We start from the raw sequence: 22,071 nt of genomic DNA, 5'->3' as shown, positions 1-22,071 counted from the left end.
GTCCCTGTTGGCACCTGCCCAGGGCCCCAGGGAAGGCACAGCCCACACAGCCACCCCAGGGCCACCCTTCACGTACTAGCGAAACGGGCCCAGGGAGGGGGCGCCCACATCCGGGGAACATGAGTCTCTGCCAAGGCCTCACCGTGCGCCCTGGGCACAAGGCCTGCCCTTCTTGGGCCCACCTCCTTCTCTGGGAAAAACAGGAGTGACGAGCTGGGGAGGGGGGAGCCCCTCCTGCAGACCCATTCCGAGGGGTATAGGGTATAGGGTGGGATGGGGGGAGGGGCAGGCCAGGTGGGCTCCGAGGAGGAGGAGGCTGGGCAGGCAGAGGTGGGGAGGCAGCCTGGACACTAGGCCCGGGGCTGCGACTATGACAGCCAGCGGGTCCCAGCGCCTGGGAGAGAAGGGATCAGTAAAGATCCCCGGGTGGTGTCCAAAGGTGGGGACAGTGCCCAGGGGGGGCCCTGGGGCAGACTGCCCCAGCCTCTCTCCTCCCAGTCAGGCCAGCCCTCGCCCCTCGTCCCAGCTGCACCCCCGCCCTGCACCTGTCTCTCAGCCCAGGAAAGGCCGACCCCCAGGCCCAAGCGAGGACAGCCATCCATGCCCTCAGGCAGGCCAGGCCCCCCACACACTCAGACCCACTTACCCCGGGTCACCCTCCCCCCTCCCCTCCTGCCCTGGGCTGATGGGATGGCGTGTCCCTCTACCCCGAGCAGAGTCGGCCACCATCACCCCTCCCTCCTCTGGGCCCCTAAGGCTGAATGAGGACACCTGGCGGGGCAGGACAGGGCGGCCACCCCTCTGGACACGAGGCCCCGAGGAATTACCAAGTGACCCTCACCCCGCCCTGCAGGGGGGCAACGCTGGTGAGCCTGCCTCGCCTTCTATGCCCCAGCCCCCGAAACGTGCACACGGCAACTGCGGGGAGCGCAGCTCAGGCCACTCCAGTGTGTCGGAGCGCAGGGACCCGGCGTGGCCACCAGGGGGAGGCCCCGTGCCGCCGGCCGGAGGGGCTGCGCGATTCCATCCTGGACAGTGGCCTCCCTGGGCCCCGCCCACCCTCACAAAGCCACCCGTCCACCCCGCCCGGCCGCGCACCCCACTCTCGGCACACACAGCCACAGGGACCTGTTTATTGCCTTCGAGTGTCCAGAACGTCTGACCGCCCCAATAATTTAAGGTGCAGTGAACAGGTCGGGGCCGTTGAGAAGGGGTCGGGCCCAGTGGTTAAAATATACACCTGCCCCTCACCCCTGCTTCCCCCCTGACAAATGGGCCAGAGAGGAGAGCTGCCTGGGCGGTGTGGGGAGAGCGCTGCAGGAGGGCCAGGGACGGGGGACCCCAAGTAAGCCTGAGAGACACAGAGCCTTGGGCACAGAGACAGAGAGAGACAGAGACAGAGAGAGACAGAGATAGAGAGACAGGGCACAGAGAGAGAGAGAGAGAGAGAGAGACAAATGGCACAGAGACAGAGAGAGAGGGCACAGAGACGGAGAGACAGAGGCAGAGCCTTGGGCACAGAGATGATAAAGAGACAGAGCCTCAGGCACCGAGACAGAGAGACCGGGCACGGAGACAAAGGGAAGGATGGATCCAGAAGGCGGCAGACACGGGCACAGACACAGGGGGAGACAGAGACAGCAAAGGGCGTGCGGGCAAGCTGGGCCCGTCGGACGCGGGTGCGCTGCAGTGTCCCAGAGAAGAGGCAAGGGGGAGGCGGCCGAGGCCGGGAGCCCTGCTGGGCGAGGCGGGGCCGGGTGGCCCTGCGGGCTGAGGTCCTGAGCTACATGACACAGCATTTGGTCTTGTGCGTGTGTGGGTCTTTGAACCGCAGTCTCTGTTTAGGCCGGTATTTCTCCAGGTAGGTGAGCTGTTTGCTGTTGATGGCTCCGCGGCGCTTCCTGGGGAGGCAGGACAGGGGTGGGGATCAGGCGGGACCCGGGCTCGTCCACCTGCCCTGCCCAGGGGGCTCAAGGCCCAGAATCCACGGGGCCGGAGTGGGTCCTCGTGGCCAGCAGAGCCCGTCCTTTGTCCAGGCTGTGCCCGCCGCCAGCATCACCCTTCCCCGGTCACCTGCAGTCACCCCTGCTGGCCTTCAACTCACCTGACCATCACTCCTCCAGGCTGACTCCCTGACCCCCACCCCCATGGTCCCCACGCTCCCATGGCCTCCATGTCTACCCAGCTACCACCCCACCCCCAGCAGTGGGCTCCCAGAGGGCCGCAGGAGGACCCGGCGTCTCCGCTGCCTGGGAGGGAGGGCAGGGGGAGAGAGAAGGGGAGGACCTCGGTGATGGGTGTGGGGGCGCCTGGGGCTGCCCACCAAACACTTCCAGAGGCCATCCCTCCCCACCTGCCCGTGACCTCAGGCGTGGCCACGGACTCGCTCTGGACAATGAAACGTGAGTGGGAGAGGCACACACGTCCGCCAGGCCAAGCCCCCGGAGCCATCGTGCCGCTCCGCCACCGCCTGTTCCCTCGGGCCCGGCGACGCAATGCTGGAGATCGGGCTCCCCGCTGAGGGTGACCCGGGGTCCCGCGCAGAGCCCAACTGACCGCGTCAGGTCACCAGAGGGAGGAAGCAGCCTGGGGCGGTCTCCGTGGCCGGGGTCTGGGCCTGCTCGTTACTCAGCACGCCCGGCCCGTCCTGACTTGCGCCCTGGGCTGAGGGAGCCACAGGCCACGGAGGTGGGCCCAGCCCGGGCTCAGCAAGGGGCGGGGTGAGGAGAGCCCATGGTGATGCCCAGCCCCCGCCCCGGGGCACCGCTCCTCGGACCCATGCCAAGGCACGGAGCCACACGTGAGCTTGCAGAAAGAAACGGTGCACGTGGGTGCGTATACGGGCCGGGCTCTCCTACGGAGGCCTGAGCTCCTGCAGGCAGACGCTCACCCGTGCACACAGGGCAGGCAGGCTCGGCTGGTAAACAAGCCTGCCCCGAGGAGAAAATCACGGCTGTGCCCAGGGAGCCGCCGTCAGGGGAGCAGGGGAGAACACGCCCTCTACAGTGCGTGTGTGTGCGCGCGCGCGCGTGTGTGCACGTCTCACACACACACACACGGTGAGCTGGGCTGGGGGCCAGGCTCGGGCCCAGCTCAGCACCAGTTCCTCTGCAGTCGGCCCCTGCCGTCCCTGCACCAGCCGGGCTCCTCTCCCGGGAGCAGTGAGCAGGTGGGATGCCCTCCCCAGGGAGGCCACCAAACCATAAGAAGAGAGTGGGCCAGGAAACCTCTGTGGGGGCCAAGGAGGGGTGCCTGAGAAAGGTTGACTGAGGCCTTGGGGGTGGGCCAGGACCGTGGGGGGCCATCACAAGGGCAGCTCTGAAGGACCCTGTGTGCCAGCCGGCCCCAGGGGTGCTGAGGCAGGGTGGCACAGTGCCATGGGAGGTTTGCAGGTTCCTGTTTTTCCCCGAGGGGCTAGATTGGATGGCTTCTGGGGGGGTCCTTCCTCTTCTGGAAGGTGGGGGAGTGATATCGCCACATCAGGATCTCGGGGCCTAAAGAGTTGTTGCTTGCCCAACTCTCTTCTGTCAGAGACGGTGCTAGGCTTGCTCGTTACTCACCCTGGCCTGACTGATGCACTCTGGGCTGAGTCACGGAGATGGGACCGGCTGGGCCTTCACTGTAGCCTCTCCTCACCCACCCCGCCCAGCACCCAAGAACAAGCCACATGCAGGGACCAGTCCTCACTCGGGGCTGGGCGGCCTGGCTGTGGGGTCCTCACGGCCTGGAGGGTGTGCTGATACCACAACATGAGGCTGGAGGGGAGTGAGGAACTCCTCAGAGGACACCCCAGGGCCAGGGGTCAGGAGTGCCCACTGGCAGGGCACCGGGCCCCTGCAGGGTGGGGAGCGCAGGGTAAGGGCCCCCTAAACCTGGACCCCCAAGCCCTCACCAACTGTCCTCCCCCACCGGCCGGCCACTCACTGTCGGATGAACTGGATGGCGTCTTCGTACTTCATCCCGCTCTCTATGAGGGCCAGTGCCACAAGGACCGGAGCCCTGGGGACAGACAGCAGGGCCGGGTCAGCCAAGCATCTGCCTGCCCACCTCCCTCCCCTGACAGGCCACCTGCTGCAGACGCCAGGCAGCCCTCACCCTCACGGCTGAGGGCGGCCCAGACACCCCCCAACCCCGCTTGGAGGGCACTGGCTCAGAGCTCAGCCCGACCACCTGGGTCCAAATCCTGCTCCCTCCTGTTCCTGCTGTGTGACCTCAGGTGGGCCAGACAACCTCTCTGTGCCTCAGACTCTGCGTGTAAAACGTCTTGGTGAGGGGGTTAAAGGAGGAAGAGCACAGCACCAGGCTTGGGTCTGGCCTAGGGTAAGAGCCTGATACTCTATCAACCCCACTTGCCCGGTCCTCAGTCGGCAAATCGGGGATTCCACTGCCTGGGTCCTTTCAATCAAACCCAGGCTGTTTGTGGGGGACAGGGGTCTCTGTGTCTGGGGGTGGGGGTGCTGGCAGCTCCTTCTTGCCCAAGTGCAGGGACAAAGTGGCACCCACAGCAGGAGGGAGTGGGGTCAGACTTCAGGAAGGACTTCCTCCCTTCGAGGCTGTGGGAGGCCCATGTCTGGGAACCCTCTGGGAAGGAGATCATGTGTGATATGGGCTCAGACCCATGCCCGAGAGCAAGTCAGACCACAAGATCCCCGAGTTCAAGCGAGCCCCGCCCTGCCCCGCCCGCTCACCGTCCCAGGCCAGCCACGCAGTGCACAGCCACGCAGCTGCCAGGGTCATCGCAGAACTTGGCCTTCAGCAGGCTCAGCCAGTCCTCCACCACTTTGCCAGGAGGGGGCGCCCCGTCATCGAACGGCCAGTCCTGCCGAGGGAAGCAGCCCCTGAGGACCCCTGCCCAAAGGTGGGGTGGAGAGCGGGGCCGGGCAGGGGGCCCCACGAGGTCAGGGCACTCGGAGAACCAGAGGATGCTGGGAGCCACGAGGGTGAGAGGCAGCAGGCCACAGAGAGCAGAGAGCATTAGGAGGGGCTGGCTTGGCCATGAACTGCAGCTGCCCCTCCTCCAGGAAGCCTTCTGGGAACTCTGCCCTTTCCTTTTGGGAGCCCCGGGAGCCCACTCCCCCTCCCCGACAGCCTGTGCTGTGATTCTGGGGTCACAGCCTGACCCTCCCCCAGCCTGAGAGGTTCTGATTCAGCAGGCCCAAGGAGTCTGGTCCACAAACGCGGCTGACCCGTGCCTCTCCGTGTCCCCAGCCCACAGCACAGCTGCACGGGGCAGGCCCGGCCCAGTTACGGGGAAGGCGTGAAGGGAGGCTGGAGGGTGAGGCCCGATATTCTGAGAGCCAGGTCCAACGGTCAGTTACACCTGCGGCCTTTCCAGACGCCCCCGGGGTTAACTTGGCTGTGAGAACGTAGCTGTGACCCCCGCCCCCCGCCAGTGCCCTGCACGAGGGGAGGCGACCTGCGCGGGTCAGGCCCAGCCCAGGGTGGCCACAGTGAGGACAGAGACTCTCAAGTCCCAGGGATTCGTGCAGGCAGAGGGCAACGGCCCCACAACTAGCGCTGTTGGCACCGGAGTGACTCCACACGGGCCCCCGAGGCTGACGGGGAGGCGGCCCCGGGTCAGCTAATCCCACCCCAGCCTCCAGACACAGCCACACCTGGGGGCAGCGGTCTGCCTGGCCGCCCTAAGTCTGAGCAAACCCTTCCTGCTGCAGCGGACGGGAAGGAAAGGCCGCTGCTCCCCGTGCTAAGAGGTGCTTCACACGCGGTCACCTCGTGGCCTCTCAAGCCCCCACACTTCACAGGCAAGGAACCGGGTGTCACACAGCAGGGAAGGGGCAGAGGCAGCCTTCAGGCCAGGCCCGTCTGACCCCAGCTCCGGCTCCTTCCGCCACCCGGAACTGCCCAGCAGAGGTGACTACACACAGTAACACGGGCCAAAACGGTGTCCTTGCATGAAGAGTGATAACTAAAGGTCCTCTGGTGCTGAAGAGGCCCAGCAGAGCTGGTGCGGTGTACTGGACACAGGGCTGCGCCCCCTGCTCTGGGCCTCCAGCCCCAGTCAGGCAGCCCCACGCCAGGGCAGGCCCCGTGAAACCCGCACCTGACCAACAGGGATGTGGCAGCACAGCTGCCCCGCCCTCCGCCCGGATGCAGGTCCCCAGAGCCAGGGGACCAAGGAAACAGCCCCAAGGGTCCCTCCCCACCGCCTGCACAGAGAGCCTCCCCAGGGACCTGACAGGTGTGCCCACCCACCCTCCAGTGGCACCTGCTGCCCAGCGACAGGGCCCCAAACAGGCAGCGAGATGAGGCCCTGAGACAGGCCCAGACGCAGAGGAGCTGGGAGGAGCCGCCAGGGGCCGGCTCTGCGCACTCGCTCGGGGACCTTGGGTGGCCTCTGAGCCTCGGGCTGTCTGCAAAGTGGAGCTACTTTCCCGGCCAGGCAGGGCGTGGGACCAGAGCCCCAGTCCCCGAGGGGGAGCACATCTGGAGGGGATCACACCTGGGGGGGCACACCTGGGGGGAAGCGCACCTGGAGGTGGATGCACCTGGAGGGGGGCGCACCTGGAGGGGAAGCATACCCAGAGGACAGTGCAGCTCATGGGGGGGTGGGGCACACCTGGAGTGGGCATTGTTGCTAAAGTGCCACTCCCCAGGCGGTCTCACCTCTGTCACAGTCTGGTGTGGCCTCAGACAGTGTCTGACACAAGCCTCAGTCTCCCCACAACGCGGGGCTCTCACGAGGCTGAGAAGCCGTTGCGCGCAGCAGAGCCTGCCAGCCCCAGCACGGGGGAGGACTGGCTGCGCCAGCGGGGGCTGTGGCCGTGCGGAGTGTGCTCCTGCCTCCCGGGCCAGGCTGGCCAGGGACAAGCACGCCTGCTCTAGAAGTGCAAAAAGGCCGTGCAGAGAGGACGTGACTCCTTCGAGGTCACATGAGCCGACGCCCGGGTTTCCCCGAGATGTGCCCAAACACGCACATGGCCCGGGCACAAACATGCCCGGGAAGTGGCAGGTGGCACGCAGCGAGGCCACGTGTGCCTGCTTCACAGCGAGGGGGCCCAGACTCACTGCCCAGGCCCAGAGAGGCCCCCGCTCGGCGCCACGCGGCCCTCACCACGACGGTGATGCCATCCTTCTCCAGGGGGGCCTTGTCGTAGGTCACCTCACACACGCGCACCACAGTGGTGGCCCCGTACTTCTTCAGGTCCTGGCGGGGGGGAAGGGAGAGGGCAGGGCTCAGGGGTGGCAATCTCCTGACCGGGCCCCCAGGGCAGGGCCGTGCCCCCCTCAACAAAACGGAAAGGCTGATGCTGAGCCTGAGCCCCCAGTGCTGGACCTTCGGGCTCCCTGACCGGCCGGGGGTGGAAGAGGCTTTCCTGATGCTTCCGGGCAACTGTCCCCTGGCCCCCACAGCAGAGAGGAGAGCGTCCCCACCTACTCTCACTGCAATCGAGGCTGTGAGCCCGGCTTCCCAGCACATCACCTCCCTCCTCTTGGGTGCTCAGGACCCCGGTCACACCAGCAAGGCTCCACCTTCCAGATAAAGTTCCTGGGCCCCCAAGCAGCGACAGAACACCGCCAGCCCACACATGGACCCCTGCACGACCCCTGCTCTGAGCAGCCCTCCCAGCCGGGGTACACGAAAGGTCCAGGCAAGGGGCACCGCCAGACCCCTCACTGTGGCCTTCGGAGGCTCCGAGGGGCAGGCCTCAGCGGCAGTGGCCCTCAGAGCCGGGAGGGCGGGCAGGTGCTCAGACGGCGGCTGGGAGGGAGTCGAGCCCTGCACACAGTGGGGAAGCCCCAGGCTACCAGGGAAAAGGTCAAGGCAGTTCACGGCCAGGCACAGGGATAGTAATACCCAGGGGGAGGGGGTCCACCCCAGGAGGCCACGTGCAGGGGCTGCTCCCACCCCACCTGCTCCCAGCAGCTATTTCGGGAGTGGTGAGGAATCAGCTGCCGGACCTCACTCGTCATGCAACGGGGACATCGGACACAGCGAGGGCAGGACAGAGCTATTCTGAGAATGCAGGGAGCAGGAGGGGGTGCAGGGCTTTGGGGTCATGGGGGTTGTGAGGTCTGCGCCTGCAGCAGAGGGTGTGGCCACCCAGCCCAGGGCTGAGCCCTGAGCCCACACATGCTAAGCCCTGACCCTGGTCACACACTGAGCCCTGACCCTCACACAGACTGACCCTTAACCCTAGTCACACACTGAGCCCTGAGCCCACACACGCTCTGAGCCCTGACCCTGGTCACACTCTGAGCCCTGACCTCGGTCATACACTGAGCCCTGACCCCGGTCACACTCTGAGCCCTGACCCCGGTCACACTCTGAGCCCTGACCTCGGTCACACTCTGAGCCCTGACCCCTGTCACACTCTGTGCCCTGACCCCCATCACACTCTGAGCCCTGACCCTGATCACAGGCTGAGTGCTGTGCTCAGTCTTTCCCCAGGTCCTGCCATTATCTTCAGGGTCTCAGCTATGAGGGGGCAGCCCTCCTCTGTAGGGTTCCCGGCTCAGTGTCCAGGGTCCAGGTCCCCTGATGGCAAACTACCCACTGCCTCCCTCTATATAGTTGTCAAGGTCCCCTCATGCCCAGGTCCATGTTTAACTGTGACAAGCACCCATGAGGGCTTATATCATGTTGCAGAGAGAAAGGCTAAGGGTCTGAGGCCACAAAGGACCTATCACACAGCCACAGGCTCTGCAAACAACAAGGAGTCTGCAGAGGCCAGGCTCCCAGAGGAGGCCATGTGGAGCCCTGCCGACTCTGCAAACACATCTGTTCACATCTGCTGGAGCCAGGAGCAGCACACGTCTCTGCCTGCTGACCCTCCAGGAACCGGGGGCACTCTCCCATGGCCAGCTCAAGACTGGTGCCCAGCCCTTCCTCCCACAGACATCTGCGCCTGAAGCCCCCAGGCCTCCCCCAGAGCCCATGGGCTACCTGCATCCTGGGCTGGCCCGCAGCTGGCCTTCGTGCCCCATCCCCTCCGTGTGCCTGTCTCCAGGCTGTTCAAGAGCCACTCCTCCCACAGGGGCCTCTCCGCCTCCTTCCTGCTCAGCCTCTGCACAGAGGCCGCAGGGCCAGCAGAGGGCTCAGGACCACTCCGGTCATGGGTGATGCCCTGAGGGGGCGATGCACATCTCTCCTACCTCTGAACCTGCCTCTATTTGCGCAGCCGGGGTCCCACCTGCCCACCCTGCAGGCCCCCAGGGAGCCCAGCGGATCCCCCAACAGCCCTGACACCCGGGCTCCCCAGGGCATGCCAGTGTCTTGTGTCACACCTCCGTAATCCTCCAACCAGGGCCCCAAGCGCAGCACGTGGGTTGACAGCCATAACCCCTCCGCTCCCGCCGGCTCTGGCCTCTCAACGCCTCCCGGGAGGCCCGGGGCAGCACGGCCAGGCTTGCTGGACCCCCGCCCAGCCCCACTCACCTCGATGAAGGTGCTGAGAGTGGCGTTGGTGGGGTTGTGCGTGATAAGGAAGCGCATGTTCTTGTAGCTCACCTCCACGGGGGCCGGCCGGTTCATGCGAGCCATGGCTCCTCCAGGGGGGGGGGGGGCCAGGGAGGGACTGCAGACAGGGCAGAGGACACGGACAAGCCCCCCAGAACCCGAGAAGAATGAGATCCCTGTGCTTGTCCGCAAGAGAGGAAACGACTTTTACAAAACCTGCCCCCTGCGCCGCGCACAAATATTGTGCAAATACTCGGGACGGGGGAGGACGCCGCCCAGCCCGGCACGTGGAGAATTAAAAAAGAAACCCAACTCCTTAAAAAAGAAAAGGAACGAAAAAGCCCCCAGAAGTAAAACAGGCCAGTCCGAGCTCCTGCCCCCAGAGCCGGGTAATTACAAGGGAGCAAAAATAAAAACGACAACCAAAAACCTCAGCAAAGAAAACTGTAAAAAGCCCGAAGCGTGTCCGGGCACCGTGGCCGTGGCCGTGGCCGAGCCTGTGGCTGGGGACGTCCTCTCGGCATCGGTGGACGGGCGGATGGCCCCCGGGGCTCAAAGGCGGCCCCACACCCCCAAGGCTGAAAGGCAGAGCGGACTCGCACGGAGCTGACGCGGGCGCGGTCACGTTACCCCATCGGGGCCCACCGAGTCCTGCAGCGGGGCGGGCGGCTCAGGCGGCCCCGGGCCGGGCAGCGGGGGCCATGCGCGGGCAAGGGCAATGGTGAGGCCCGGTGGCCCGGGGGCCTCCTCAGCAGCAGGCGCGGCGGCGGCAGCGATGTTGGGCGCGGCAGTACTCAGAGCTGCCCCCTGAGGCCCTCTCCATAAATCCCAGGCTGGTCTGCAGCAGGCAAGGTCTGGGGGGACAAGGAAAAGAGCAGAGAAGGGGTCACCGGGAGCCCCGCCTCCTGGGAGCCTGCCCGACCCCCACCAGCACGGTCCACGCTTCTCCCGGCCCTCCCGCGGGACCGCGCCCAGTGACTGAACCTCCTCGGGCCTCAGCGTCCCCACCTGGGAACACAGGGAAGGACAGCTCCCGCCAGGGCCAACCCAGGGCGCTGAGGTGACAGGACAGCCACCAGGACGGGGTGGAGAGGAACAGGGAGGGAGGGTTTTCAGGGACATACAACCCTGGAGCATGCTGAACCCGCCACACAGATTCTGAGGCAGTCTGGGGTGACAGGGCCTAGGCCCCTGAGCCTGGCCCCCTCTGAGGCCTGCGAGCAGCAGACACCCCACCCCCACCCCGGAGACAGCCACCCTCCCCTGCGGAATTTCTGAGCACAGATCGTTCTGGGGCGGCCCGCCCTCAGGGGAAGGGGCTCAGGCACGGAGGCCAAGGTGAGGGGGGTGGCGGGCCCACTCACAGCACGAACCACCTTAAGCGTCTCTCAAGGGCCCCCCACGGAAATCTCCAGCTCGGATGGGCCTCTGCCCGTTGGCCACTGTCTCCACCATTCCCCACAAGGCTGACCGGCCACGGAGGTCAACAAGCCGGGCTCTGCCCTCAGGAGCCCGGAGAAGCAAGGACAGACCACAGCGGCCAAAGGGCCGGCCGCCAGGCGCATGCCAAGGTGGTGACAGCACAGGTGGCCCGGAGTGGGGTCACACTGTGACAGGGCCCCAGGGAGGGTCGCCCCCGGGCCACAGAGACAGCCATCAAGCACCTCCACGCCTTTTCCCCCACTCTGGGCCCCAAAGGTCCCAGGCCGCCCCCCCCGCAGGAGCGCAGCCCCACTCCTACCCCCACGGACGGGCTGGGAGACCCTGGGCAGGGCACCGGCCGTGGTTTCCCCATCTGCACCATGGGGGCCCAACGAAGTGCCCCAAGGTTCCTCCAGCCTGTGACCCAGTGGTCCACAGACCCCTCCAGCCACTGGGCTTGGCCCAAGACCCCCCGCACTCCCAGCTGCTCCTCCGTAGAGTCCTCCACCCGAAGCCCCCGCCTCTTACCTTCGCCCCCGCCCAGCACCCCCTTCTGCAGGCCCCCAGAGCCTCAGCCTGGGCAAGGAAGGGCCCAGGGCCCGGGACCCTGACACGCAGGGGCCAGCTCCACCGCTGCTCCCAGGCTCAAGGCAGGTGCCACATCACACCCTGCCCGTTGCCGTGTCCTGGGAGGGCTACATGGGGTGTACTCGGGGGGGAGGAAAAAAGCAGAGAGAAGGAATCCTGTCCCGGTTGAGCCAGCTGCGAACCTGCGCCGCCCCAGAGCCAGCTTCGGCTGAGTGCCCGTGAGGAAAGAGACCGCCGCAGGCGCCCAGACAGCTCGCAAAGGCAAACACTGTCCCTCCTGGGGCCGCGGGACATTCCCCTGTACGTGCGCGTGCGTGCGTGCGTTTGTGTGCATGTGTGCACCAGAAAGAAAGGAGGGAAAAGGCCCGAGGACGCCGCAGCATTGCAGGCCTCTCCCTGAGGGGCTGGCCCGCCACCTCACTGCCCACAGCTGCTGGGCACCTGGGGAGACCCCGAGGCAACAGCAGAAGGCCTGGCTCTGCGGCCCAGTCTCCCTGGACAGATCCTCCAGAGCCACTCCACACTATGCCTTCTTGAGCCAGAAGTTGTCACCTGTCAGCAGGGGTCAGGCTGGCTGAGGTCAGGGGGCAGGGCCCAGGCTAGAATGGGGTCAGGGATCTGGGCCAAGGTTGGACCAAGGCCACTGCCTGGACTAGGCTGGGGTCTTGCCACACACCCCACTAGTCTCCAAAGAGGCTGGGGCCCCCACCCTGCATGGGAGCAAAGCAGTGATGCCCCACCCTTCCTGCCCCCCCTCCCGCACCCTCACATGGCTCAACCAGGCCCAGTGCCCCCCACGGAGGGACCCTCCCTCCTAACTACATCTCTCAGTCAGGTCACTGAGCCCCAGGCAGGGTCCACCCAGCCACCATCCCCCAAGCCCACCACCCACTATGCAGGAGCCAGACTCAATACCCCTCCCTCCCTCTGGCCTTCTTCCACTGGCCCCACATCCCTGTCCTGGGACTCCAGCCCACCTCCTCCCACCGAAGGGCACTGAGCTCTCTGCCATGTCCCAAACAGCCATCCCTTAGAGGCCCGTTAGGGGAGGCCCCAGTGTCGTCCCTGTTTGCAAATAAGTGACCCAGCCGGGGAGGTGGAGGACCTCCTCTGGGCCCTGACCAGACCAGCGCCCAGCAACGGCTGCCGGTGGGTTTTCAATCTCAAGACTAGGAGGCAAGAACAACACTCAACCCCAGTTTACGGAAGAGGAAACCGAGGTTCCGGGAGGCTACCGCCCTCACGCCTGGTCACAGCTGGCTAAGGAGCTGGCCGAATCCAGAGGGCTTCAGAAAGGGCCAGCCCCTCTGGACCCCGGACCCTGTATGATATGGGGGGAGGCTGAAGGACTAGGACTCAGTGGGGTCCCAGGAGAGGTAAGGCAGGGGCGTCGGACCATCGTGGGCAGGGCGGGGTCGTGGGTGGGGCCCACCATGCCCCGTGGTGCCTGCGCTCCGGGGCGCGTGGGGGCTGGTTCGAGAGGTGGCCCCCTCCCCGGAGCAGGGCTGGGGTCCTCCCGGCACGCCCCCCGGCCCCGCCACCGTCCAGGCTCACCCGCGCGCGCAGGCGTCCCGCCGCCGCCTCCATCCGTGCGGGCCGGGCCGGGCGCGGCGGCCGAGACCCAGAGCGCGGGGCGCACCGGCCTCCAAGCGGATGCTCGGCGGACCCGCGCCGTGGGGGCTATTTATAGCGCCCAGGCATCACGTGGGCGGGGTGGCCGGTAACCGGCGGGCGACCAGGCTTGTTGTGGCTCCCACACCTGCCGCCTAAATATAACCGTGGGCCCGCCCGCGCGCCGGGCAAACAAAGAGGCCGCGGAGGGCCGAGCGAAGAGGAAGCGCCGCGGAGGAAAGGGAAATGCAAGGGCAGAGGGGAGGGCCGCTGGCCACCGCGGGGCGGGGCCCCTGCCGCCGACGCACCCGCCCTCCTCCCACTGTGCTGGGTGGAGCGCGCGCCCCGCGCCGTATGCGCGCTGGCCCTTTGGGGCTCCCCACGGCCCCGTCTCGCAATAGGGCTCCCACAGCAGAGGGGGCTGCACGGGGCTCCGTGCTGGAGCGCCAGGAGGAGCTTAACGCAGGGCCGTGCGCCTGGTGGGGACCTCAGCACAGGCAAAGGCCTGGAGGGAGGGCTCCCCACTTTGAAAATGGAAGGAGGGTGCCCTGGCTCAGGTGTGTTAACGAGGCTGACACCCACAGGATGGGGGCTCCCCATCCCCAGTCCGCCTGTCAAGAACCCTGCCCAGCTCTCCCACCTCCCACCTGAGGACCCCTCCACTTCCTGATTGCCTACTATGTGCCAGTCACTGCTGTCCCTCACTGAATCCTCACCACACCCCTGAGGGGAGGGGTCTGTCACCCCCACCCAGTGTGCAGGTGAGGCACAGGGACTAGGAGCCCACACTGGGTCACACAGGAAGGCAGGATGTACCCAGGGAGCTGTCGCCACATCCCACTCACCCTCCAACTCTCAATGCAGGTGCCCACTCCCCGGGGAAACCCTCCCCAGGGTCCCTGCCTGCCCCTACCAGCAGGGTCCTGGCTGCACCACGTCAGGAATGCAAGTGCTCCCCCGCTATGAGCTCCAAGAGTGGACCTGGCATCACGGTCAACCCGGCACCTGCCCTGGCCAGCCTGGAGGCCCTCGGAAGAGGGTGGAGCAGGGTGGGTAGAGCCCCCAGCACACAGGGTCCCCAGAGGCCTTGCCTCGCTGGGAACCCGGCTCTGAGCCCGGCTCCCAGACAGCCAGCCTGGCCCCTGCAATCAGCGGTCAGCGCCACAAGGGTGGGCGGTTGGGGGCGGGAAGCTGGCCAGAGGCCCAGCCCAGAACAAGGCCCCCTCCCAGGCTCTCCCCACACACCCCCGGGGAGCGTCAGCCATGCCTGTGACCCTGGCTTCCTCCCATCCCCAAGCTGGGCGAGCAGGCGGGGTAAGTGAGAACAGGAAGACTGTACAGGTGGAAGGGCCCGCAGAAGCCCCACCCACAGGCACACCCCAGCCAAGCCAGGTGGAGCCGCAGGGCTCCTGCCCTCGTGCCTCCACCCAGCACCAAGGTGGGCCTCGGGCCAGGACTCCCACTCCAGTGCTCTTACTTCCTGCTTCCAGCAGCATCTTCCTGAAGGCCGGCTCCGGGCACTCGGCGCTCCACCAATCTCCTACCTTAACCGCTTTCTGAGCGTCTGTGCCCTCGGACACTGTGCCAGACGCTGCAGCCCACGAACAAGACACCTCGGCCACATTGTATTGATAAAACACAGCAGCTCCAAGAGATCGAGCAACTTACCCAAGTCACACAGCCAGGAAGCAGAAGAACCAGAGCTGGGGCTGAGTTTTGCTGACCCCCAGAGACCCTGCTCATCCCAGCCTGGCCCTCCAGGAGAGAAGACCTCTGGGGCAAGCTGCCTCCATCATCCCAGCCCGTTTCCTCATCCGGACAAGGTGCAAGTTCCCGTCAAGCTCAGCGATACTAACCCGGGACACAGGGCCCACCCGGCTGCTCGGGCTGCAAACCTGGGCCCCAGCACCCCTCTCCCCCTTGCCTGGGGCACCCACTCTGGCCAGGCCTGGGGGGCACCTGCTGCAGCTGGCACAGCCCCAAGCCCTTCGGAGAAGTCTATTTTTAACAGGGCAGGAGCTGTTCCTGGAATCCTCCCAGAGCGAGCCCAAGTCCCCCAGTGCTAGGGGGGCCGGGAGAGGAGACCTGAGCAGGCCAAGCCCACACTGATCCCCAGGAAACCTTCCCAGAGCCCTGGGCAGCGCCAGGGTCCAGCCTCCCTTACTGATCAAGCACTGCTGCCTCCCTTCCCCCGGCCCTGTCCTAGCCCCTCTCCCTTCAGCCACAGGCCCCTCCGAGCCCCAGGGAAGGCATGTCCCGAAGGAGGGACTCAGAGGTTGTCAATCCCACCCTGCCTCCCACACGGGGCCTGGCACCAGGAGGGCTCCCCACTTGTTTGTGGAAGGAACAAATGACCCAACGTTCTGGGCAGAGGTCCAGACCTGGGAAATGTCCAGGACCCATCACGGGATCACAGCCCCTGAGGTCCAGAGGAACCTCAAAGGTCACCTACGCAATCTAATCCCCCAGCTTGCACACCTCAGATGACAGGGAACTCATTACTCCGTGGCAGCACCTTCTGCCTTCGGGCAGCTCCCCAAGTTATCAGTCCCTCCCCCTAGTGCTCCCGAGTGCCCACTGCTGGAATGGGGACCAGCAAGAGGAAAGCTTCCGAGCAGAATAAGCCAGCACAGCAGGGATTGCAGAGGGCAGAGATGGAGGATCAGGTGGTCAGGAAGGCATCCTGGTGGAGCTGGCCAGCAGGGGAGACAGCCACGCTCCCAATGCCGGGAACCTCATCGTCAGGGCTTGACCGGCTGCCCTGACTCCCTGTGTGACCCAGGGCCAGCGCTTGCCCTCTCTGGGGCCTGTGGCCTCCCCTATAAATGGAGACACTGCCAGAGAGGAAAGCCTCTTTCCGCGGTGGTGCCAGCTCCAAGCCGGTCACGAGGTGGCCGGGCGGTGACCTGGAAGCAGAGCTGTTGGCAGCGGGATTCAGTATCCCCCGGGCGGACACCTGTTCCAGCCGCCGGGATCTCGGGATGGAGGAGACGGCTGCAGGACCAGAGCTCGGCCGCTGCCCCTCGGGCGCCACACGGGGCCACCTTCACCACACACTTGGCTTTAACGGTGCCCTGTGGGGCGTGGTGCCGACTTGCCAACCCAGGCGGCCCGCCCCCAGGCTACCCTGGCGTGCCGTCGGCCGCGAGCACTGCCCGGGCAGGCCGCAGCTCCGCCGCAGACCCGGGAGCTGTAACCGCCGCCTCCGTGGGCGGCCGGGCCACCGGGCTCCAGCCCGCTGTCATTAGTGGCCGGGCAGGCAGCCGGGGGTGCCAGACCAGGCCCCTTGGATCTCCTGAACCCCACCCTGAGCCTCCCCGGTCTCGATGGCGCTCGCCTGGCGGCAGGTGAGTGGAGAACCGCCAGGAGATGGGCGCTGACTACCACTCTGCGGGCTGCTATCAGCCCAGTCCCAGCCAGACGTGGACCCTTCCCCACAGCCCGGCTCCTGAGGCCCGGCCCTCCCCACCGGGGCCACCGCCAGGCCAGCCTCAGCCTGCGGGGCCTGGAGCCTCCCCCAACGGGACCACCAGAAGAAAGGAGCAGGGCAGGAGGGGCAGGGATGAGAATAGGAGCGACAGGAGGAACAAGTGCCAAGCACAGTCAGGGCCAGGCTGTGGGCTCACAGAGCCTGCCACACCCTGTGCTGCCTGGGACCACTTCCCCCGGAGCCCTGGTTCCTCATCTGTAACAGGTACAAGCCCTGCCTCGCTGAGGTGTCGAAGGGACAAAGGGGACAGTAGGCACTGACAGCTGGAAAACACGGCCTCCGTGGCCCCCAGGCAGCTCAGATGAGGAAACTGAGGCACGGCAGGAGAAGCGGGGCCCCCAGTGCCCTGCAGGCGCCCCTCGGCCACCTCACGAGCCCACCCGGCGGCGAGGGGCAAGGCGCCTCCCCTGGCTGGGGGCCTGAGACGGCAGCCTCCCTCCCACGCCCCCGACACCCCAGCCCCCCACATGGCCCTTCCTGCACAGCCCTTCCTGTGGCCCTTCCTGCCGGGAGCTCACAGCTGGGGGCAGCAGTGGGGGGCAGGCCGTGGCTTGGAAGGTGTGTCCACTGCTGGCCAGGCCATGTGTGACATCACATGGTGACACACTGGCCACAGCGCATCCAGGTGTTCCAGCACGTGGGGGACTGCATCCAGGGGCGGCCTGCCTCTGCCCAAAGCCCACCACTCACCCATCACTGACCAGGACGTCCCCACCCCCACACTGCCCCTCCCTCCTGGAGCTCAGCACTGGCTCTGAGCCTGTTCTGCCACCTGTGTCCCCGCTGTGGCCTCCCCTGCTCCCACCACAGACTCAGGACCCCCCCAAGGGGAAAAGAGGAACTAGGCATTCATTCATTCATTCATTCATTCATCCAATTTACAAATATTTATTGAGCATCTTCTAGTGCAGGCACTGGGCTAAGCTTGGAGGATGCAAGGGAAAAAATCACCAGAACAGGCAAAAAGCCTGCCCTACCCCTCCTGCTCTCCCAGACCACGCTGACGGCTGCCCCTCCACCCCTGCCCTGAAAAGCCACGTCACAGACTGCCCACCGTGGGTGGGCCTGGTAATCACAATATCTTGGCTGCCCCAGGAGAAGGGTGGGGGTGCCCCCAGGCAGACCGCACCACTGAGTCAGGGGTCCCTCATCCCCAGAGCCAAGCCCCTTGGGTTCCTCGCAGAGACCTCACTCCATCCTGTGCCTCAGTTTCCCAGGCTGTCACATGGAGGGTTAGAACGTGGCATCTTCCCAACACCACCTGTCACTCGGTCACACCTGAGCCACACCAAGGCTGGCAGACGGGGGTTCCAGTGCCTTCACCCTGCACTGGCCCCGCCCCCTCCCTCCACGGGCTCCTGCCTCGGGCAGCCTGACCCCCAGGCCCCAGAGCTGCCCCCGCACAGCCCCAGTGGGGCCCTCCCCGCTCCAGCCCTTGACTGCGCACTTCCCTCCCCCGGGCGCCCTCTCTTCCCACCGCAGCCTTTCCTCAGCTCCGTGCAAACCCCCTCTCCTCAGGAAATCCTTACTGACCGGGGGAACTTGGGCCGTTACTCTCCATGCCTCAGTTTCCTCATCTGCACAGAGGGAAAACGACAGTAGCTGCCTCACTGGGCCGTTGTCAGGAATGGCTGAATCCAGCCACGGAACGTGCTCAGAACAGGGCTTGGTGCAGAGTACGGCCAGAGCCCAGCTATCTGCACCACCTGCGGGACCCTCGCAGCCCAGGGAGCAGGTCGCGGCCCCTCCTCCCATCTCAGTGCGTCCACCGGCCTTGGCATCCAGCTGCCAAGGGCCCAGCGCCTTTGACCCCTGTTCCCCTCAAGGCCTCACCTGTCCAGGCCCTTCACCCCTGTCACTATGCCCCTTCCACCCTGACACCCCCAGGCAGCTCAGGACCCTACCTGAGACCCAAATTTGGGGGCAACCTGCCCTCCCTGCACCCCCATTGGAGGAGGGAAATCTCGGGGGTCTCCAGCCCCCACCCAACCCTTCTCTCTCAACTGCCCCCGCCGGACCAGCTGGCCGACTCTACCCACCAGGATGGGTATCAAGAGATACACGTGTTCCTATCTTGGAGGGCGGTTCAATATAGGTTTGATGAGCGCATGTCCCAGCTCCAGCCCCAGACTAGACATGGGTCAAGGCCCACCTGGTGCGCCCCCACAGTGAGACCTGGCATGGGGCTGGAGATGGAATGGTGGCCCCCACTCTGCTGCTTCTCACACACCCTCTGTGGCTCCCTATAGCCTGCAAAACAGAGTTCTGACTTTTCAGCCTGGCCCGCTAGCCTGTGCCCCTCCTACTCTTAGCCCAGGGGGAGGAGGGAAGGGGCTGTAGGATTCCCGCCTGCAGTCACCCTTTTTTCTCTGCCCAGAATGCCCCCAGACAGTCCCCACCCTCAAGACCAGGTGAGGGTCCCCTCCTCCTCCAGGAAGCCCTCAGTGCCTGGGCTTCCCCCACCGGGTTCTCCTTCTTCTGTGTACCTACCCAGCACCCTCCTGGCTCCAGGCCCCATGGTGGGCGCTGAGGGGCAGGGGTGAGTGAACCCCCATGACCCCATCCTCAGAGAGCTCAGAGTTTGGGGTGGGGGTCGGTGGGGGGACACAGAACAACCAGGCAATGGATTGCGGCAGAAGGAAATGACTTGGGGGGGAGGTTAATCCGGGAGGCCTCTGTGAGGAGGTGGCATCTGGCCTCATGGCGAACACGGCGTGCGCCCCCGAGTGGGGAATGCATCAGACTCTTTGTGAGCCCCACGAGAACAGTGCGCACCAATGTCTGTTCCCGCTTGCCGGCTCAGGAAGCCCCCTCACGCTGTTTCCATCACCCCACTCCTACACACTCACACCCCACTAGAGGCCAAAGTCCATGAGCCCCATTTTACACGGAGGCCAGACAGAGAGGCGGAGCAGAGCTGCCCGAAACCTGGCTTTCTGGCTCCAAGCCCAGGGTTCCTTCTTCTCTTCTACCAATGAATCATGCAAACCTCATCCATTCAGAGCCAGGCCCTGGGGAGTGTTAATACCCACGGCAAGGCCTGCAGAGCAGCCAAAGTGGATGCCAGGAGGCCCAGCCACCAATATCAGCCACCATCAGCCACGGAGCCCCAGGAGAGGCCCCCGGGGCCTCAACTCAGCCCAGCGACTCTTGCTTTGTACACAATTATGACCAACCTAGAAAGCCATAGATACTGCCAAACCCCTCAGGGGATTGTTAAAACCCAAGATAACAACAGATGACCCAGCTGCTATTAGGAACAATAAATATCAGTTGTTATTAATATTAATAAAATTTTGACTAAAAGTTAATTTTAATTAATAAAATAGTAACAATGGCAGTTACCACTTATTGAGAACCTGCTTTCTGGCAGAGCCTGGACCCAGACAGATCTAAGCTCCTCTGTTTATTAGCTGGGGTGCGGGGGGTGGGGAGGGGTTGTGTGTCCCTGAAACGCCACTGATTTGTTTTGTACCAAGTGGTTTGACACCACCCCACAGGCTGACACGACCCCACAGGTGTCTGGAAGGATCAAAGAAGGATGTCAGTCTACACTCCAGAGAGAGTGTGGCCTAAATCAGCATCTCAATTAATGGCCAGACCAACCACAGATCGCCCGTGTGGCAGTTCCAGCCCCCCAGCACCTCCAAGGGCACGTGCTGACGGTCACCAATGGTGACCGGGACACCCCCGTTCACACCAGCTGTCCTGGAGAGACGACTCAAGAGCCTGCCTTCACTCCTCGACGGGACGATAAACGATCCATCATGCCACCACTGCGCTGTGACCCTCGTTAACAAGAGAGGACACGGGCACCGAGGGGCAGAACCAGGCTGGACCCCACTGCCCGCCAAGGCCCAGCTCTGCACTGTGACCCCGTCCCGCCTCTGGACGGTGCAGCCGGCGGAGAAAGGACCGTGTGAACAGCGAGCCAGCCGTCAGTCTCCCTCCTTCTGTACCACTGAGGCCGGGGTACCCCCACGGGGAGGCTCGGGGCACACGGCAATATCAAGGAGCCTGGGAGGAGACTGTAGGTTCCCACACGGTCAGTTTGTGCTCTGGAAGGAAAGGCTCCATCGCCAGGGCGGCCCCCTCGCTCCATTCGGCAGAGGAAACCACTGAGGCTCCAGCTGAGCTGCGGGCAGGAGCCGGAAGCCTGGGGACCCGGGCCCCGCCCACTTTGGGGTCTCCCCGGGGGCCCCACCCCCGCACCCCGGCCCCCACCCCAGGGCCGCCGGAGCCCGCGGACACTCACCGACCCGAGTCCTGGAGGCCCGCGGCGGCCGCGCCCCGGCCCGCTTTATCCCCGCCGCCCGCCCGCGTCAAAGGCCCTGGGCCCGCCCGCCGCCCGTAAATCGTGCGGGGGCGGGGAGGGGGCGCAGGCGAGGGAGCCCCGGAAAGATCCCGCCGCGGTCCCGCCTCCCAGGGCGGCTCCGGCAGCCGGGGAGGGGCTGGCACGCGGGTCTGAGGTCGCGCCGGGCACCCTGCTCCCGGGAAGCGGCCAGGAGGGCCCCCCTCCCGCGCTGGGCCAGGCTCTGGGGCCCGCAGGGGGCAGGACAGTCCCCAGGGCCCTGTAACCGCAGGCGGCCAGAGCTGGAGTGGGCAGGACGGGCGGGCACAGAGCCAGCCGGGAGGGGAGTCCAGGCACCAAGGCCCAGGCCCTGCAGCTGGCAGGGTGGGCGGGGACAGGAGGACAGCTGGGGGCTTCCCAGGTCTCTGGCCTCTCCCCCTGCCTGCTGTGGTCTGGAAAGGGGATCCTAGGGCCATTCCCTTGCTGGGGGCCGTGGGTGGGGCCCAGGGCTCATTGTACCCCCCCACACACACACAGGAACAGCCCAGCCCTCTGCAACCTGCCTCCCACCTAAGTAGCCCCCAGTGCCCTCCCCAGCCCACTCAGGGGGCCTCAGGGTCTCTCCAGCCCAGCTTTGCCCAGACTCCCTCTGAGCTAGATGCTCAGTTCATCCTGTTGTCCCCAGTGCCTCCACGAGGAAGCAGGGAGAAGGCCAGCCAATAGGCAGGTCAGCCCAGCCCAGCCTGGCCTGGGCTCCCAATCTGCAAAAGCACTAAGGAAGCGGGAACCCCCCAGTGGAGGAGGAGCTGGTCCTGCCTCCCACGGCCAGGGTCACTTGTCCCTCCCCCTCCAGGATGCTGTCCCAGTTATGGTGACATTGGGAGGGGCGAAGTCCTCTCCCCAACCCTGGATGGGGGGTGGGGGTATCTCAGGCCAGCCCAGCCCCCAGGACTGTAACCCCTGGGGGCAGAGGGAGGCCACCAAGAAGTCCATGCTTATGCCTCCTCCTCCACCAGGGGAGCAATCAGGGCAATTCCTAGCTGCAGGAGGGGCCTCTACCCCCTGCCACCCAGACCGCTGCCCCATAACCTCACCACCCCCTGCCCGGGCATCCCCCCATCCACATGTCCCCACTGGTTCCCACCACTGCCTGCCAGCTGCCCACCAGCCCACCCACCCCCAGATCGAGGCCCCTCCCGACGGCCCATTGTGCAGTCCAGCTCAGCTGAGTTTCTCGGCCAGCCCCCAGAG

At 65.6% G+C, this 22,071-nt stretch overlaps 1 protein-coding gene across 3 annotated transcripts; it reads right to left on the bottom strand.

The window, feature by feature from the left end:
- Positions 1 to 1,681: 1,681 nt before the first annotated feature.
- PTP4A3 (protein tyrosine phosphatase 4A3) lies at positions 1,682 to 21,567 on the bottom strand. 3 transcript variants are annotated; one of them, XM_058565015.1, is made up of 6 exons: positions 12,983 to 13,259; positions 9,398 to 10,272; positions 7,073 to 7,165; positions 4,689 to 4,819; positions 3,925 to 3,999; positions 1,682 to 1,901 (listed from the first exon to the last, which is right to left on the bottom strand). In XM_058565015.1, exons 2-6 carry the CDS (start codon positions 9,500 to 9,502, stop codon positions 1,784 to 1,786), a joined length of 522 nt encoding a protein of 173 aa, XP_058420998.1. In that variant the 5' UTR covers positions 9,503 to 10,272; positions 12,983 to 13,259; the 3' UTR covers positions 1,682 to 1,783. The 3 variants fall into 3 exon arrangements, with proteins under 3 accessions (XP_058420998.1, XP_058420999.1, XP_058420997.1); XM_058565016.1 differs by lacking the exon at positions 7,073 to 7,165 and having other exon boundaries at positions 12,983 to 13,261; XM_058565014.1 differs by lacking the exons at positions 1,682 to 1,901; positions 3,925 to 3,999; positions 4,689 to 4,819; positions 7,073 to 7,165; positions 12,983 to 13,259 and adding an exon at positions 20,785 to 21,567 and having other exon boundaries at positions 9,523 to 10,272.
- Positions 21,568 to 22,071: the final 504 nt, after the last annotated feature.

This window comes from Diceros bicornis, chromosome 21, assembly GCF_020826845.1.
Source record: "Diceros bicornis minor isolate mBicDic1 chromosome 21, mDicBic1.mat.cur, whole genome shotgun sequence".
In the NCBI taxonomy this organism is placed as follows: Eukaryota; Metazoa; Chordata; class Mammalia; order Perissodactyla; family Rhinocerotidae; genus Diceros; species Diceros bicornis.
This window is presented reverse-complemented; position numbering and strand designations above follow the sequence as displayed.